The sequence below is a fragment of the Triticum dicoccoides genome, chromosome 1B, assembly GCF_002162155.2.
Source record: "Triticum dicoccoides isolate Atlit2015 ecotype Zavitan chromosome 1B, WEW_v2.0, whole genome shotgun sequence".
NCBI classification, from domain to species: domain Eukaryota; kingdom Viridiplantae; phylum Streptophyta; class Magnoliopsida; order Poales; family Poaceae; genus Triticum; species Triticum dicoccoides.
In genome coordinates, this window is record NC_041381.1 from 570,193,130 (window position 1) to 570,211,999 (window position 18,870).

At 43.2% G+C, this 18,870-nt stretch overlaps 2 protein-coding genes, 1 non-coding gene and 1 pseudogene across 4 annotated transcripts; 1 reads left to right on the forward strand and 3 right to left on the reverse strand.

Annotated features, from left to right (window-relative positions):
• Positions 1–3,919: 3,919 nt before the first annotated feature.
• On the reverse strand, positions 3,920–6,723 carry LOC119348824. The gene has a single exon (XM_037616812.1). The coding sequence runs from the start codon at positions 6,546–6,548 to the stop codon at positions 5,373–5,375; it is 1,176 nt and encodes a 391-aa protein (XP_037472709.1). The 5' UTR covers positions 6,549–6,723; the 3' UTR covers positions 3,920–5,372.
• Positions 6,724–9,627: 2,904 nt separating this feature from the next.
• Positions 9,628–13,513, reverse strand: LOC119348823 (polyubiquitin-I-like). Of its 2 annotated transcripts, none has more exons than XM_037616810.1 (5): positions 13,050–13,513; positions 12,865–12,937; positions 12,512–12,585; positions 12,214–12,258; positions 9,628–11,162 (listed from the first exon to the last, which is right to left on the reverse strand). In XM_037616810.1, the coding sequence occupies exons 1-5, from the start codon at positions 13,233–13,235 to the stop codon at positions 9,960–9,962; spliced, it is 1,581 nt and encodes a 526-aa protein (XP_037472707.1). In that variant the 5' UTR covers positions 13,236–13,513; the 3' UTR covers positions 9,628–9,959. The 2 variants fall into 2 exon arrangements, with proteins under 2 accessions (XP_037472707.1, XP_037472706.1); XM_037616809.1 differs by having other exon boundaries at positions 12,214–12,261.
• A 3,012-nt stretch (positions 13,514–16,525) lies between these two features.
• LOC119350625 lies at positions 16,526–17,619 on the forward strand (annotated as a pseudogene).
• A 604-nt stretch (positions 17,620–18,223) lies between these two features.
• On the reverse strand, positions 18,224–18,308 carry TRNAY-GUA. The gene is given in 2 exon segments: positions 18,224–18,259; positions 18,272–18,308. It is a non-coding gene; the product is annotated as a tRNA-Tyr (tRNA).
• Positions 18,309–18,870: the final 562 nt, after the last annotated feature.

The following is an 18,870-nucleotide window of genomic DNA, read 5'->3' on the forward strand; positions in this document are numbered from 1 at the left end:
GAGGTGTAGCAGGGGGAGGGAGCGCCAGGACTTCAGGGTTCGGCTGCCCCCTCCCCCCTCCCTTTATATTGGCCCCCAGGGGGGGCGCCGGCCCTGGGAGCTCTAATCTCCCAAGGGGGCGGCGGCCAAGGGGGTGGAGTACCCCCCAAGGCAAGTGGGGCGCCCCCCCCCCCACCCTAGGGTTTCAACCCTAGGCGCAGGGGGTGGGCCTAGGGGGGCACACCAGCCCACTAAGGGCTGGTTCCCCTCCCCACTTCCGCTCTTGGGGCCCTCCGGGATGGGTGACCCCACCCGGTGGACCCCCGGGACCCTTCCGGTGGTCCCGGTACAATACCGGGTGACCCCGAAACTTTCCCGATGGCCGAAATACCACTTCCTATATAGTTTTCTTTACCTCCGGACCATTCCGGAACTCCTCGTGACGTCCGGGATGTCATCCGGGACTCCGAACAACATTCGGTATGCTGCATACTCATATTCATACAATCCTAGCGTCACCGAACCTTAAGTGTGTAGACCCTACGGGTTCGGGAGACACGTAGACATGACCGAGACGGCTCTCGGGCAATAACCAACAGCGGGATCTGGATACCCATGTTGGTTCCCACATGCTCCTCGATGATCTCATCGGATGAACCACGATGTCGAGGATTCGAACAACCCCGTATACAATTCCCTTTGTCAATCGGTATGTTACTTGCCCGAGACTCGATCGTCGGTATCCCAATACCTCGTTCAGTCCCGTTACCGGCAAGTCACTTTACTCGTACCGTAATGCATGATCCCGTGACCAAACACTTGGTCACTCTGAGCTCATTATGATGATGCACTACCGAGTGGGCCCAGTGATACCTCGCCGTCATACGGAATGACAAATCCCAGTCTCGATCCGTATCAACCCAACAAACACTTTCGGAGATACCTGTAGTGCACCTTTATTGTCACCCAGTTACATTGTGACGTTTGGTACACCCAAAGCACTCCTACGGTATCCGGGAGTTACACGATCTCATGGTCTAAGGAAGAGATACTTGACATTGGAAAAGCTCTAGCAAAACGAACTACGCGATCTTGTGCTATGCTTAGGATTGGGTCTTGTCCATCACATCATTCTCCTAATGATGTGATCCCGTTGTCAATGACATCTAATGTCCATAGTCAGGAAACCATGACTATCTGTTGACCAACGAGCTAGTCAACTAGAGGCTCACTAGGGACATGTTATGGTCTATGTATTCACACGTGTATTATGATTTCCGGATAATACAGTTATAGCATGAATAAAAGAAAATTATCATGAATAAGGAAATATAATAATAACCCTTTTATTATTGCCTCTAGGGCATATTTCCAACCCCCCCCCTCCCCCCTCCCTCCGGTCAAAGTTACCATGGGAATTGTAAATGAGTTACCAGATCTACTGTTTGTATATTATCATGGTACTTGCACCTAAAAAATCAGGTGTGTTTCGCTAACTTTTTCCATAGGTAAAAAATTACCGCGATGTTTTTGCGTAAGTTATCACACCTATAGCGGGTCAAAGCGGACCTTTTTTAGGCCAACCCACGAGCATGTGTGCCCCTCATGACAGTAACCATTCCGTGACTTGTCCGTGGCACGCTATGTGTTGTCGGCCGCGCGAGGCAAGGGTATGTTTTTAACAACTTTTTCCTCAAGGTTATTACAGACATTACCGGGGATGCTTTGAACAACTTTTTCCTGAGCCAAAAAGTTACGATGGAGTTTTTAGGTAACCTATCAAGTCTGCGGTGCTTAAATATCATGCTATTTAAACAAAATTTATCAGGTGTATGTTGCAACAAAAATTTCCCCCACGGACCAAAAACTTATCATGGTGTTTAGTTATTGCGGTGCATATATTTTTCATGATATTTACACAGAAAAATACCAAGGGAGGGAGTATATTACCGTGCTATTTACACAAAAGTTACCGAGGTATCTTTTCAACAATTTTCTTCCCTATGGTCAAAGTTAACATGATATTTCTACCTCAGTTATCAGATGTGTGGTGCACATATTACCATCTATTTACACAGAAGTTATCAGGTATTTTTTTCATTTTTCTTCCTTCAAATGGTCAAAGTTACTACGGTGTTTGTACCTAAATTATAAAGTCTATGGTGTGAATGTTACCCTGCTATTTACACAGAAATTTCCGGATGGGTGGGGTGTTTTCAACAAATTTCTTTCCAATGATCAAAGTTACCACGATGCTTTCACCTAAGTTATCAGGCCTCCGGTGCTTATATGACCATGCTACTTACACATAATGTACCGTGTGGTATAGAAAAGTTATCATGTTGGTGATGCATTAGTTATCATGTTTTGGCTCTAGGGAGCACATGCTCACAGATGAACAATAGACTCAAAACAAATAGTAAATAAATTTCAAATATGCTGGTTTTTTTATGGATGTTCAATTTAGAACAAACATGCTTGACATTTTTCATGCAAAACAAGATAGCAATGCTCCGTCTCTAAAAAAACTAAACTAAGTTTAACATTTGGCGTTTGATTTGTTTATTTCTCACAGGTAAAAATGCTTAAGCTTTTTCACTAAAAATCCACAGGTAGCATTTTGGCGTGACAATGAACACATCTATTTTTTAAAACAAAAATTGACATTTACAAAAAACATTTTTGGCAGGCAGGAGCATATGCTCCCAAAGCCAAATTGGATTTCTGTTTTACTTTGCATATTAAGATTGTCATAAGTCAAACTTTGTAAAGTTTGACCAAGCCTACAAAGAAAATATCAATATTTGTAATACCAAATCAACATCATTAGATTCATCGCTGAATATATTTTCATATTGTAAACGTTGATATTCTCAATATTGATATTTTTACATTTTGCAGGGAAAAATGTGGTTTGTCAACCACTTTCTGGAGGTTTACATACACCAAGGCACAAAATCGTTACAATAGAAGTTCTAACGGCATGTATAAAGTGGTTACAGAGCTGACAGAGAAAGCAAAGAAAGGACTTTTCATGAGCAGTCAAGCCTATGCCAGGATGGACGCACTTGAGGCGATCTCGATCGTCTCCTTGTACTGAAATCAAGGCTTTGCAAAAGCATCAAGTAGTACAGATATAACTTTATACATGGTGTTTACCTTGGTGAAGCCTAGTACAGTAGTACTTTGGAACTCACTCGGAAGAGGAAACATTATACGATTCTAACAGCTGAAAAGATCATTAGACCACCATACATGCTACAACAATCCTAGGACAAATGGATCAGCGCGCTCTGAAGTTTCGAGCAACCATCATGAGCACCGGGAAATTCAAATGACTCGGTGGCGCGAAAACAGAGAGTACTTTGCAGAACAATGAGAATGAAGAGTAAGATGTGTTTCTGCATATGCCAAATATGAATAAACAAGTGCATTTTACAAAGAAAAAAACAAGTACTCCCTCCGTCCGGAAATACTCGTTGGAGAAATGAATGTATCTAGACATATTTTAGTTCTAGATGCATCCATTTTTATCCATTTCTCCGACGAGTATTTCCGGACGGAGGGAGTATAAGAATAGGTACACTTTGACTCGTAGGATTCAAAAGTGCGGAATAGAAAGAAAGAAAAACATGTGTCGGCTAGTAGGAGGCTGACCAATGTTTTGTGTCACATTTCAAGCTGTGAATAAGCAAATAGGTTCGTATGAAATAGTTTACAGCTTCAGTGACATGTTAGGATAGTTCTGAAGTTTGGGATCCAGGTGACACAAACCTGCTGCAACCTTAGGACACCATAGTGCATTTTGTTTATATGCAAACATTTCCAATATAACAGTGGGGACGTTTGCTGTAATTACAAGTGATTAAATGAGTCAAAGGAATCATATGAACAAAACACTCATAGTGACGTCAAATTTCAACATTTGAGAACATACAGAAGAGCTTGGCAACCTCTTTTTTTTTTTTAAAGAACCTCCTCTCAATTAAATGCCACACTACACAATCACAATAGTACATTTTATTCTTATGTCATTTATCCTGCATATGACAAAAATTGTACATTGCATATTACAACTCTGACTTGCCAAGGATAAGCAGTTAAGCACACATCATAGACTCAAATATACTACCTCTGCCCCATATTAAGTGTCGCTCAAACGGATGTATCTAGATGTATTTTGATGATCCCCAAGAAAAGCTTGTGCACCTTGTCCTTTTTTTTAATAGTTAGATTAATTCGACACATATGGTGCCTATTAGTGTGCCCTCCAAAGCAACATCACATGTATCTTCTTAATTTTAGTTTAGTTTAGGATAGCTTGTACAAACAAGGAAGCAGCAATATGATCAGAATACATTTGGTGTTCTAGTTATAAAAAGTCGCAATGTCATGAACCAAAATAATGATGGATATTGAAGAGGGCTGGGACTGCAGTCACTGCACTTTACGAGTAAGTTGAGATGCAAGATATGGAGAGTCAGAGACATAAACCACATATGAAATAGTAGAAGATTTTTTTATGTGGAAAAGACTAATTACCTCTTCTTGCTTGATTTCATAGGTTACAAACAATCCCTATATGTACTTGGGGTTCTTTGCTGAATACAAACTGGATATGACACTAGATTATAACCTAAACTGATAAAAATTAATAGCTACCAGTGCAACCACCTATGTGCCACTCCTAACTTGGTACACACTCTATGATACTACCAATCAGGTGATTCTCCTAATCTGGCCCGACTCGAACAGATCTCCTAGATGGAGATCACGGTGATGGACCCTTAGGTTCCTTGCAGTGGAACATAATAAGCGTGGCCCAACATAACAAGCATGGATTTGTGGACGTGAGATGTAACTTCATCATGTGCTTGTCATGACAAGTCGTTCAGCTATAAAATGCTGGTGCTGCATTGCATAAACCTTCTCGATATCCTGAACTTCCTATTCATGGTGCAAACTTCAAAAATGCCATTTTACAGAGCTTATTTGTAAGAATACATTTTATGAGTTAAGTAGCTTTAGGTCAGATATTTTATCATATTCATATATGCTTAAAAGGGATGCAAGCAGGCAAGCCACGAAGCTAGCATATTATGTTAAGATCAAGTGAAATATTATACCAGACGGAATAGCGGAGGCTGCCCACTTGCATCACTACGATTTCCAGGCAGTTTCCTCCATCAGCCATCTCTTCCCACTTCAAAAGTGAGACACAAAAAAATAGAGATAGGCATAACAAACAGGATATAAGTTTCGTTGATCCCAGGTTCATTGCATGGCATGATTTCAGAAAGGAAAAGGTGCAGTAAAGTATAACAAAATTGACAGTCGAGGCCAGGGAAAGGACAGTGCCTTTGTGCAGGGTAGAGCGCAGCAGAATCTTCCAGCTACTTCACAGTCACAGCACTGTCTGTCCCAGCTCCTCTATAAGCTTCCAGAACTTCAGGAATAGTTTGCTGGTAACCAGTGACATACTTCTCCATGAACTTCTTCTCCCCCAGTATCAAGTGGCTTATTCGGATGCGCCGGATGACACCCCTTGACACCAATATGTCCAGCACCTGGTACCTTGGTAGGAGCCGCTTCTCGTAGCTGAGCGAGATAAGCATCGGGCTAGCTGAAACATACTCTGGGGTCCAGCCAAGCTTATCAGCAAAGAAGTGCGAGATACGCCTCACTTTGTCATCTGATACAGACATGCAGTAGGGGTGCCTCACAAAGGCCAGCTTCACCAGCTCCTCGGTCCACCCCAAGCTGAGATAATTGTCGATCCTGCGCTTCCATGTCACCGGACTCAGTCTGGCAAACAGCCCAAAGGCGTAAGGGAAGATGCCAGAGGACGGGCTGACCCCGAGCTCTTTCATGGCAGCCAGGCTCTCGTTGAAGAAGGAGGACCTGTGAATGAGCGACCTGGGGTGCGTGGTGACCAGCTTGACGATGACAGCGTTCGTGGCGCCATGGTCGCGGAGGATCTTGACCTTGGGGAGCAGGTCGGAGCGGACGTTGCCGTGGATGAGCTCCAAGGAATTCTTGACGGCGGAGCGCGCGTTCTGGTCGGTGCCGAGGAGCTCCCTGAGGAGGAGGAAGTTGGGGCGGAGGCGGCGCTCGAGGCTGTAGCAGAGGGAGCGGTACGGGTTGGAGAGGATGATCTTGCGGATGCGGTCGTCGGTGAGGCCCAGGTCCCGGCGGAAGAAGTCGAGCTTGGGCGCGAGGATGGCGTCGGCGCGGTAGTTGAGCATCTCGGGGGCGGCGGCCACGACGCGGGCGAGGTCGGCGCCCGCCAGGCCGAGGCCGCGGAAGAGGGCGAGGACGGCGTGCGCCCTCTTGGTGGAGCGCAGGCGGACGCGCCCGGCGATCTTGGCGGCGGCGGGCTCCGGGAGGCCGCAGGAGTTGCGGAGGAAGTGGAGCGTGAGGGAGCACGGGTCCGCCGCGGCGTTGGAGACGCCGGCATGGCTACCCGGCAGGTGTTTGAGGAAATGCGCGAGAGGGGGATGGCCGCACGAGAGAGGCGAGACGGGCGGGATGACGCCGCCGGGGAGGAGGAGGCGGCGGCTGCGAAGCATTTGGCGGGGCCGGTCCCGGCGTGGGAGAGCGGGGGAGCGGCGGCCGGGGAGGAGCACGGCGCGGCGGCTGCGCGGCCTCCTCTCTGTTCCTCTCGTCTATCTCAAATCTCTCAATCCACCGTGGCGTGGCTGGGTCGATTCAGTGTGGACGCGGGTAATTTGGACAAATCCTGGTCTGTTTGGTTAATCCTGAATATCAAAAAGGCCCCCGTGGCAAAAGGGGTGGAAGCCCAAGCGTGGAGAAGAGAGCGCGTCTTTCCCTCTTGCCACCACAAATTGACTGATTTGCCCTTGATTCCATAGTTAAAAAAACCGAACCGTAGATCGAACCGGTGAGCCTGTCGGTTCAGGTTTGTACAATTTGGACCACCGGTTCATCGGTTCATCGCCAGTTTTCTACATAAAATAATGCTACATGTTCAGTAATATTCATATATGATAATATAATGTTAAATAATGGTCAAATAAAATCACTTCCTCATAATTGAAAACAAAGTAGCATGGTCGAGTTGTTTATTGGGCCATGAGCATAGTAATTCCTGCTCCCACGCGTCATGCGATTGAACCCCACTTCTTCCAAATTCTGCATTAATCATTTTCTTGTTTATTCACCGGTTTTCCAAAAAGCCGGCCAAATTTGACTGGTTTTCTCCAGTCCAATTGATGAATGTTCTTATTAGCTCAAAAAGACGCCGGGACCGTCAATTTCGGTTTTTTCCTATCCGACCGCCAACCCATTATGGGTTTTTAAACTACGCTTGATTCACCATAACATGTTATGGGCGGTGGCTCCGGTCCTCCTGGTGAGGTTGTTGCTCCCCTCTCCCACTGGTTGCAACTTGTCGTGCGGCGGCGACGACGACGATGCCCTGGCGCTAGACCCACCTCAGTCGCGGGAGGAGTTTGGTGAGTTTATCTTCTGTTTTTCCCTCTTGGGCGATGAATCTAGGGTTGTCGGCATCATGGTGAAGTTTGTGAAGATTGCTTCGGGGGTATTGTTGACGGTTGTTGTCTTGGTTGACGACAATGTAGGAAGGTGGAGATGTTGGTTATGTCGAAGATGTGCAAGCGGCAGTGGAAGGCGGATCAAGCACATTTCTTCGACAAGGTCAGAGCAGGGCGGTGGATCTAGGACCTAAGAACCAAGATCATTGTGGCGGGTCTAGGATCTAAGAATCACGACGAGAATCCCGATCAAAGTGACAATGTGGGCACCGGCATGAGACCTCCATGGACTTGGTTGTTTTTTTCTTTTTCTTGGGTGGTTTCTACAAACTTTCAACATATGTTTTTTTTTCAGAAAACTTCCAATCTATTCATCGTCAATCCTGGCAGTATAACGAACACCAGAAATAACAAAAAATACATCCAGATTCATAGACCACCTAGCGACGACTGCAAGCACTGAAGCGAGCCGAAGGCGCGCCGCCGTCATCACCCCTTCCTCGTTGGAGCCAGACAAAACTTGTCGTAGTAGACACATGTTATTGATGGTCATCTTCAATCACTTCACGCGATGCACCATCAACAATTTCATGTCACTGCTTAAATTTTTCGAGCATTATTTTCCACAAAATGGTACTACCAGGCTGCATACACCTATTATTTTGTAATATTCCGTCCCATAATATAAGAACGTCTTTTACGAGACGAAGGGAGTAGCAACAAATAATTTTGACTTGAAGCATAATAATCTCACCCTGCTTACTACTACTGCGGACCGTCTTCTTCCGTCTGTCAGTAATTTAATTTTTCATTACCTACATCCTTTTTCTTCTAACGTTATTATACACATCCATTCGTACTGAACAAGAAGAGAGGCTTCGCAACCGTAGACTCAACAGTCAGCAGGCGAGTGAGACTGCCAGTGGGCCCCAATCAATTTGGACACGAGCAGAAGATAACCCAGCACTGGGCAGGCAAAGAATACTCACTACACATAACCCGAAGAGGTAATTAATTACTCCCTCCGTCCCATAATACAAGAACATTTTTTATACTAGTGTAGTGTAAAAAACATTCTTATATTATGGGACGGAAGGAGTACTTACTATCCCCTCCTTTGAACAGCTCAAAAGCCTACAGACTGAGACCGATCCAGTCCAGGTCCTTCAGGTTCAGGTTCACCGTTCAGAGCAGGACGGCTACGGCGAACGAAATGCAGCTCCAGGCATCTCTCCATGGCCGGACGAAGCTTGGACACCAACATCTGCATCGACTTCACAAGGCAAACACAATGAAATCATACTGAGATGGAACTTGGTTAGACAATCGCGACAAAGTCGAGCATAGTGCTTGCTGTACATTGTGTTCTGTTCTTGCTGTCAGCTACAGCAGCGATAGGTAGAGTTTCAGTTTCAGTGTTGTTGAATTCGGCGTCTCCTGATTTCAGTCAACGAATCATCATCATCCCGTGAGCCTGCCTTTGAGCTTCTGGTTTGAAACGCACTAGGTGCAAAGGTAACTAAGATGAATGATCCCAGCTTCCAGAGCTATTATTAATAACTGAACTCAAGGTACGACCGAATGATCAAATTTCGGACCAATTGTTTCCAGAGTACCAGCAAAGGAAAGTAACCACCACAGGCTCTAGGCCTTAGGGTGTGTATGAATGATCTACAGTAGTAGTTTAATTAGCTTCAGTTACACAGAAACGAAGCCGGTTTTCAGAGCAATTAGTTACTTTGGTCGATACCTCTTATTTATTCCCCATTGAAGGCAGAATTTACCGACTCCGAAATTTATACGGGTGCAAGCTCAGAAGTCTTACATCCGAAATTTGTGCAATGTGCTATCCTTGAATAGAGTAATTTGATGCAGGAGACAAAGCAAAAGTTGTAGTGATCAGCCCTGGTGATTGGTGAAGATCTCCACTGTCTATCTTTGCTCTGCATCTAGTACTCCCTCCGTCCCGAAATACTTGTCGGAGAAATGGATGTATCTAGATATATTTTAGTTATAGATACATCCATTTTTATGCATTTTTATGACAAGTATTTCCGGACGGAGGGAGTATATGGTTTAGGGATTCTGAAAAGAAACAAAAAGAAAATTTAGGCAAAACAGAGCAGCACAATGCTCATCAACAGTTAATTTCTGGGCATCAAGGGAATATATATCCTTCTCTCCTTAATACTACCAAACTCAACATAGTAACATGTTAGGCTAACGACACCATAAGCTTCACGGTGACATCAAGTGCTCACACCTTCACAGAAACCCCACCTACGTACACAGCGTTGCGAGTGACTCTTGTTACCAGCCCAGAAACTACAACTGTCCATTCATTTTACACCCTGCATTGTACCAAAATGACCCCACGCATGCTAAACTAGCGCTTCAAACTCAGCCTCTACCGAGTCTGAGCTCTCACTAACACCACCACCAGCCAAGGACTGATTTACATCCATCTCATTGACCACCAGGAGGACGGATCTGCAGAACAAGGGTGCACGAACGAGATATCTCTTCAGCCAGGGGGGCGCCGCCCTGGTCAGAGAGATGCTGATGGTCCGGGGGAATGCACAACTCAGAGTAGATCCATGCTTTGATATCGTCAATGGTCTGCCTGGGCTTAAACGCACGATCAATGACCTCCTTCCCGTTCACCGTCCTGAAAAATATGCGCATCCCACCTCTCTGCCTCGTGACGCCACGCAATACAACATGAAGGGTAGATGCATGTTGCACATCGTAGTCAGCCAAGGTGCGGCCATCCTCCAGCACATTCCCAGCAAAGATGAGAGTCTGTCTGTCTGGGGGAACGCCGGTTTCAGCGGAAACCTTTACCTTCACACTATATATGGTATCTTCTCCCTCAGCCACAGCAGTCATGATCTTGTCAGTCAGTCCCCTGATAATGATGTGCATGTGCATCCCACCTCTGTGACACGTGAGGCCATGAAACACCACAAGATGAATGGTAGTTTCGTTGTGCACATTGCAGTCAGCCAAGGTGCGGCCATCCTCCAACTGCTTCCCAGCAAAGATGAGACACTGTCTGCCTGGAGGAATGCCGGTTTCATCAAAAATCTTTGCCTTTACACTGTATAGACTATCTTCTCCCTCAACATCAATAGTCATGATCTTGCCAGTCAGTGTCTTGACAAAAATGTGCATCCCATCTCTCTGACATGCCGAGCGGAACACAATATGAAGTGTAGATTCATTTTGCACGTTGTAGTCAGCCAAGGTGCAGCCATCCTCTAGCTCGTTCCCAGCAAAGACGAGACGCTGTCTGCCTGGGCAAACGGTGGTTTCATCGTAAATCTTTGCCTTCACAATGTATATGCTATCTTCTCCCCCAACCTCAATAGTCATGATCTTGTTAGTCAGTGTCTTGACAAAGATATGCATCCCTCGGGGGACAAGGTCAAGGGTGAGCGTGGACTCTTCCTCAATGTTGTAGTACTCCAGGGTGCAGCTGTCCATCAGCAGCTCACTGCCAAACATGAGTCTCTGCTGGCCTTCAGGGATGCCCTCCTTGTCTCGAATCTTATCCTTGACATCGTAGATCGTATCTGATCCCATGACCTCAAGAGTGATAGTCTTTAAACAGTGGATCTTTCTTTTTCTTTGAAAATTTGAACAGTTGGTTTTGACAAAGATCTGCATCTGTTGAACAAGCGCACAAAACATTAGCATCTTAGACACAAGGCTTTCATTAAACACACCAAACTGTAAATGAAAAGAATAGTAGCAATTCCAACAGATAGTAGAACTAAAAACAGAAATTTGCACATTAACCGCAACAAATTATCAAGTTCCACGATGATAATAGTTGGTGTTGCACGGTGTAATACATCTTGTTAAGATCAGAAGGACTAGCAAATTATTGCTAAATATAAACATCAAGACTGTTTGGGCTATGTTGTCAGTCATTCATAGATGTACAACAATGTTTTCAGAAAATCAAGTATCTTACACAAAGTTGACAGATATTGTGATATTATAATACATAATACTCGAGAATCCTACAGATTAGTCCTTTTACTTCTTTAAATATAAATCAAACGAGAACAAGTTTGATATTCTCCATCTAACCAGTCATAAGATCTGACAAGTCTTATGAGATCAACCCCATATATGATGCATTACCCTTCAAATTAATCCACGATTGTAAATACAAAAAAAAAACTACCAGACAAATACATTCAAGATCACACGTTATATGCAGGTAGACCCTACTAGAGACTGAGACCAGACCAACAGCTGTATATGATTCAGGATATTGTCCTTTATATCTTTGGCCAGCAAAATGTCACAATTTGTAAATTAAATGATTGACTGGCCAGAAACAAGTATGGGGCAATGTTAACTTGTTAAGTGCTGAACAGGAGCAGGAAGACCTTCAAGTTGCTATATGGTCATATAAGGCTGATCACGACCACAGTTCTCGTGCAAGGTTAATTCATCAGGGAGTCTGTCAGCAATATTGGATCCACTCGGATGCCAAAAGTGAAAGAAACAGCTATCTTATAAGGAATATGAACACTTCAATCCACTCGATTTATAGAGAAGATGACATTGCAAAATTGTTTACAGCAAATGAACCAGCAAAATCATCTAGATCTCAAGGAGATAAGTATCACATATGCTGAATCTGGGATGGATCAGGCAAAGATGGAGCAGTACGTGAGAAAAGGAGATTGAAAGGGAGACTCACAGTGCACTGTTCAAGATCCATCTCATTAGTATCCTCACCAGTCACCTGCTACAAAACAGACCCTGGTCTATTAGCACTCCCCCAGAAGAGGATTATCCTATGTAGACATCAGATATCATGGAAATCGAACCTAACCCCTAATTAATGGTTTTTGTTTCCAGGAACTTTCTTTAGGTTGTATCATGCATTATTAATTAACAAAAAAACCATGGGCACAGATCAACGACTAAGAAAATCATGGCATGTACAAGCTGGACAGATTGCTTTTCAGATGTGGAACTGATGTTTCAGTGAGTACCTTGAGTTGAGAGTTATCGGGGTCAGAAAGAGCTTCACAGGCTTCGGAATCCACCAAGTCCCTCTTTTGAAGTTCTACATTGAACACAAAAGGAATGATATCAGTAGCAGCATAATTCACTAGAATTGGGCGCTTTGTTCTAGAAGTTAAAATCTTCTAATGGACAACCAAATTGCTATTGAGCACATCATAAAGCGACATAGATAACTCCCTGACCCAAAGGGATCGAGCCAAAAGGGAGAATGATGCCAATTTTCAGTCGCAAGTTACTTTCAAAGGGATCTAACCCAGATCATTCAAAGCAAGTTACTTTCTTGTGGCGGAAACATCCTGAGAAGAAGAGGAGGGATTACCGGCAAGCTTGGGATTAGCACCTGGAGGCAGCTCTGCGTAGGCCGTCTTCCACCTCTCCCTGCTCGCCTCCGTCTTCAGTCGCAAGCACAGGAACCAGCATCAGGCGCGAACAAGCCATGATTATTTTTGTGAAAACCCCAAATTGATAGAAACCCTAGAGGGAGCTCGCGGTCCAGCGAATCACCTGGAGGAGGCGGGCACGGAGGCTCTTCTCGCGGGCTTCCGAGAGCCTGTTGATTTCCTCCAGGCGCGCGCGGTCGGCGGCGAGCGCCTCGACCTGCGGCAGCAACCCCATGAGCCGGTCGTAGACGCGCCGCCACTCCGCAGAGGGGAACTCCAGCGGCGCCGCACCCGAACCGCCGTCGCTCATGGAGACGACGGATGATGTTTTTTTCCCCCTAGCTTTCGTGTGGTAGCAGTGGCCCTGGAGCGGAGAGCAGAGCAGAGCAGATCAATGCGTGTGGACGAGATTGGGGTCGACGGGAAGCTCGTGGAGTGGGGAATCCGACGGTGTGATAAGGGCGAGGAGGGGATTTGGGGTTTTCTCTGAGAGAAGCAAGCTCGTCATCCGTCCATGGCGGCAGGAGCGAGAGAGTGGGGAGAGTTGGGGTTTGGGGGTGGAAGCGGAAGGGTGGGGAAGAGACCTCTTTGACTGATCCGGCCGCTCCGTTTTAGCGTTTTCGGGTTTTTCCGGGCCGGACTATATTTTTCTCGGCCCGTAAAAGATACTCCCTCCGCCCGAAAATACTTGTCATTAAAATGGATGTATCTAGATGTATTTTTGATATTCCCTCCGTCCGAAAATACTTGTCATTAAAATGGATGTATCTAGATGTATTTTTAACTAAAATACATCTAGAATCTAGATGTATTTTTAACTAAAATACATCTAGATACATCCATTTTAATGACAAGTATTTTCGGACGGAGGGAGTATACGGGTGGCCCGTAAACCGTCCCTTCTCCAGGTGGTATCTACGGGAGTGGGGCGTTTTAGGTTTTCCGTCTCGGATAAGATTCGTCCCCCTCCGCCACCTTCCTTTCATAGCTCTGGCGATTAATTCCGGGCGTTTTTCCCTTTCAAGCGCAGATCCATGGCGGGAGAAGGTCAGGGACATGGGGCCACCACGGGTCGCCACCACACAAGCGCGGCCAGCACGACGTGGAGGCCTGCAGCTCCAGCCGGTCCGTCGTTGAGTCGTGGCGCACGGCGCAGGTGCGCCAACGCGGCGCCCTCTCCCTCAGCGGCGGCAACATTAGTGAACCTGCTTCTTTTGGTGCAGAATTAGTGAACCTTTTCCAAAAATATTCATACGAGTGAACGAGCTCGCCTGGTCATGGAATCATGAAACAGCCGTTAACATTGGGATATGAACCGTGGCAGGTATTGTCAGGGGGATAGGTTTTCCGAAAAGTGAAGTACCTAGCCCAAATAGGTGATGGGTGGACCCACATATAAGGCCGGTGTTAGTTGACACATTGAAAAATTGTTCATAGTGTGTTAAAAATGATTCATCATGTATTTGAAAAATATTTATAATCTATTAAAAATTATTCATCTTGTATTGAAAAATATTCATGATGTCTTTAAAAGATATTCATAGTATATTCCAAAACTTTTGAATTTAAATTATAAATTGTTCACCGTGTATTGAAAAATGTTTATTTGAATGGTAAGGCTGACATTGTATTATCCTTCCCTAGACTATGAGAGCTTCTAGCACTGGTTACACCTATTCGTTTTACTTGAAAATTGCTTATTGTGTATTTAAAAATATCCACAATTTATTAAAAATATGCACCATGTATTAAAAAAGTTGTTCATCTTGTATTGAAGAATATTCATCATGTTTAGAAGAATGCTCATAATATAATTTCCAAATGTTTTATCATGTACATGAAAAAAGTTCACTATGTGTTTAAAAACGTGCTCACTATGAATCTCACATCGTGTAATTGAAATATGTTCAACGTGTATCTAAAAATTGTTCAATATGCTTTTAAAAAAATCAACCTGTGTTAGCAAAAATTAAACATGTATTTTAAAATGGGAAAATGAAAAAGGAAACAAGGAGAAGAAAAATCATAATTGAAGAAAGGAAAAATAGAAGATTTAAAAATAAAGATAAAAATAACAATTGATAGAAAACCAAATAAATTGATAACACATAAATATGAAAAGAATAAAAACCGACTGGAACCTTCCAAAAACCGGATGGAAGGTTCCCAAAACCCATCACCACATTACACCAGCCGAGATGGATATGTGAGTTATCTATAAATCTTGCAATGAGCTAGATATAGCTCTCACGATGCTATGCCATGCAAAGGCTATTTATCGCTTATTGTGACAACACGTTAGCGCTCGCCTCAAGGCCGACGGGAGAAGGGCCGACATAGAAGTAGATGAATAGACCAGTTTCTTAAGATTTATTTTCAGGTTTTTGTGTATGGTTTTTCTGATCTGGTTTTTGGTCTGATTATTATCTTTATTTCTGTTTTTAGTGTTTGTCTAATTTGTTTTATGTTCTTCATTTTCTATTTCTTACTGTATTTTTAATTTTTTTTTCATGTTCCTTTTGTGTTTCTGTTTCTTTTAATTTTCTAATTTGATTACATATAAAGATGTTTTTATAAAATGAGTTGAAACTTTTAAAGTTTTCTTTGCCTTTTCATACCTATGTTTTCTCTTTATTTATTCATTTATTTGTTTTTTCTTTACTTTTAGTTCCTCTTTCTAAAATATGGATAGTGCTTATCAAAAACAGAATTATCGTGCATTTAAAAAATGTCCAATGAATATTTTGAAAAAGGCCATCATGTATTTAAAAACTGTGCATTGTGTCTTTGAAATATTTGATGTGTATTATAAAATAATTTTAATTTTATATAAAAAAGTTGATCATGCATTTAAGAAATATTCATCCTATATTTAAAAAATAAGGTGTATTAAAAATCTTGATCACATTTATAAAAAATGATCGTCATTTATTTCAGAAATTCTTGGCATTGTTTTAAAATATGTTAATCATAAATTAAAAAATGCCCATCATGCATTTAAAAATGTTTACACCAGGTATAAGGAAATTTTCTTATTGTTTATGAAAAGGTTCATCATGAATTTACGAAATATCATCGCTCATTTAAATCAATGTTCAGGTTGTAATTAAAAAATGATCCTCATGTTTAAAAATATTTTTCATCATGTACAAAAATTGTTCATCATATTTTTAGAAAAGGTTCAGTGTGCATTTGAAAATTGTTCATCACGTATATAAACATTGTTATTTATTATTTTAAAAAAGTATCCATCAAGTTTAAACATATTATTCATCATTTATTTGAAAAATGTTCATCATGGTTTTAGAAAATGTTCATCGTGTTTAAAGAAAAAGTCCTGTTGATTTGCCAAAAGTTCATCATGTTTTTTTTAAATGTGACGCTGGCTAAAAAAGTTGAGCCTGACACCTCCATGGAGGTGTTCTATTCCTGAAGATAACCGAGGTTGGTAGGGGAAAATTTTCAAATTGATCTGCCTACAATGAACACACTTTACATTAAATTAGGTGCTTATTCCTTTACCCCTACCCTATAATAAAGGAGGTGTTTACATTTTTTTTTCTCAAAATGATCTGCCTACAATGAACACACTTTTCAAAATTATCTGCCTACGTCGACTATAATCGTACAGGTAATATGTTAACCAACTTACCAACGTTTCATCTGGAATTCTAGATGAATGGCCTGCCCCCTTGATAAATTGCAACATTTTTTTTATGACGACCATGGACTGTACTTCGCAACATTTTGCCAACCAACAGTACTTTGAATGTACATACTGATGCTGGATTGCTGATATTAGTAACTAACACGCGGTAGTTATATCATTGTGCATAGGAGCTGAGTACTCGTGGTTAGAGAAGGATCTGCAGAAAGTCACACCATGGGTTGTCGCTTCTTGGCGCTCGCCCTGGTATAACTGTTCCTCACACTACCAGGAATTTGAGTGCATGAGGCAAGAAATAGAAGGAGTCCTCTACCAACATATGGGATCAACATTGTCTTCGCAGGACATGAGCATATGCATTGTTTGGTAAATGGTTTGATTCAGACTAAATTCCTTCAATTTCTTTGCTTTCTTTTGCCCCATCTAGATTAACCAATCGTACTTCCCTCAGTTCCTGCTGTTGATACCATTTTTTCCGAACAAGTGCAGTTTATTTGATTCTACATTGATTACTCAAGGTACGCGCATACCAAAGGATGAACCGGGTGTTCGACTACTCGTTGAATCCGTGCGGGCCAGTTTACATTACGATCGGGGATGGCGGTAACATTGAGAAATTCGACACTGATCATGCAGATGACCCTGGAGAGTGTCCCTTACCGGGTGACAACCACCCTGAATTTTTGGTGGAGTCTACCATCTGACATTCACTTCTGTACCCGCCAAGGGGAATTTTTGCTGGGAATGACAGCCGGAATGGAGCGCATTCAGGGAAAGCAGTTTCGGCGGCGACATTTTAGAGGTAACCAAATCACTTCACCTTCTCCTTCTCCTCTTCGCTCCCCACTGATGTGCGACACAGAAGGGAATGTGTCATGTGTATGTTATTGTACCAGTTCTCACACAAGAGATGTGGTGAATTCGGCATATGCCTTGTGGACATGGCACCGGAACCAGGAATATATATGTAGAACCGAGTGTAGGAGATCGGATCTACTCCTCTGTTCAGAAATATAAGATGTTTTGAATATTTCAATATGAACTACTACATACAGACTGAAATGAGTGAAAAAAACATAAGAACATCTTATGTTTGTGAACGGAGGAAGTATATAGTACGGAGGAACCAGATAAGTGCCTATTGCAGCCAAAGGGTGTGATTTCACTAGATTGGTGATTCTGAAGACTGAAGTCTATGTTCTTTAATAGCCTTTCTCGAGAGAAGGAATCTATAACTTGTGTTTATCACCCGTGTAGATTCTCAGCGCCGTTGTTCGTTGTAGATGCACAGGACAGTCCCTCGGCGGGATGCCCTCTCCATTAAGTTAGCATCTCAGGAGCTCAACAAGCTGCTAAAATGGCTGGCTCCTTTGGACTGCTACATGTATGGTTTTTGATCAGTACAGTTTTGTAGTCCCGCTCCATCCTAGCCTTGACCGGGCGAGGCCAGGGAAGCACCCGGCAAAATAGATGGAGCAATGCGGTTTGTACATGAAACAACAAGTTAGAAAGAACATACGCACATCATATAATCATATAAATTAATTAAAAATTGAACAGGGCACAGCATCATCGGGAACGCTCTTTTTTCGCGGGTACCATTGGGAATTTGAATAACAAAAAAAATTATTTCCGACCTACCGGATTCGAACCAGTGACCTAAGGATTTATCTGCAACACTACAGTCCTCCGCTCTACCAACTGAGCTAAGGTCGGGTTGTGACAATTGGGAGCACGGAAAGTTAGTGAATATGACCACAAGACTCGCGTCATATAGTGAAATAGATCTTCACAAATTGAACCAGCAATGCTCTTTTTATTTTTCTTTTATTTTTTTTGCGAGTGATAGAACCAGCAATGCTGGTATAACACTTGGAGTCAAACACAACATCTGAATCAAATACATACACAGGCAACTTGACGTGAAAAAAATAATTGAACATACCAACACCACCATTATATAGCTTGCAACTCAAATGGTAACACTTACATCACCGAATTTGAGAAACCCTAGCTACCACCGCTCTACTGGTCTCCATCGGTGAGGCTGCATGCTTGTTATTACAAGATTGTACTTTTGGATTCCATTCTTCTCTATCGTCCATTTCGGGGATTTGGTCTTCTTTTCTGAATTCTGTTAGTATCGGTCGAGTGGCCACAAAATGGGTTTGGCATCCATGTGGTAGGATTGCTTTTGATATTTGGCCTATGGATTTGGGCCCCCAATACCACGTTGTCCGCCATATGTCTTCACATCCTTAGTCCCTTCAGCTCTAGG

Bases quoted from the DNA above. Each gene is read 5' to 3' on its own strand.
- LOC119348824 (XM_037616812.1), bottom strand. From the start codon at position 6,548: ATGCTTCGCAGCCGCCGCCTCCTCCTCCCCGGCGGCGTCATCCCGCCC.
- LOC119348823 (XM_037616809.1), bottom strand. From the start codon at position 13,235: ATGAGCGACGGCGGTTCGGGTGCGGCGCCGCTGGAGTTCCCCTCTGCG. The intron at 12,586-12,864 runs GTAATCCCTCCT...TGTTCAATGTAG, and splicing joins TGCTAATCCCAAGCTTGCCG to AACTTCAAAAGAGGGACTTG. The intron at 11,163-12,213 runs GTGAGTCTCCCT...CTTGTTCAACAG, and splicing joins TGGATCTTGAACAGTGCACT to ATGCAGATCTTTGTCAAAAC.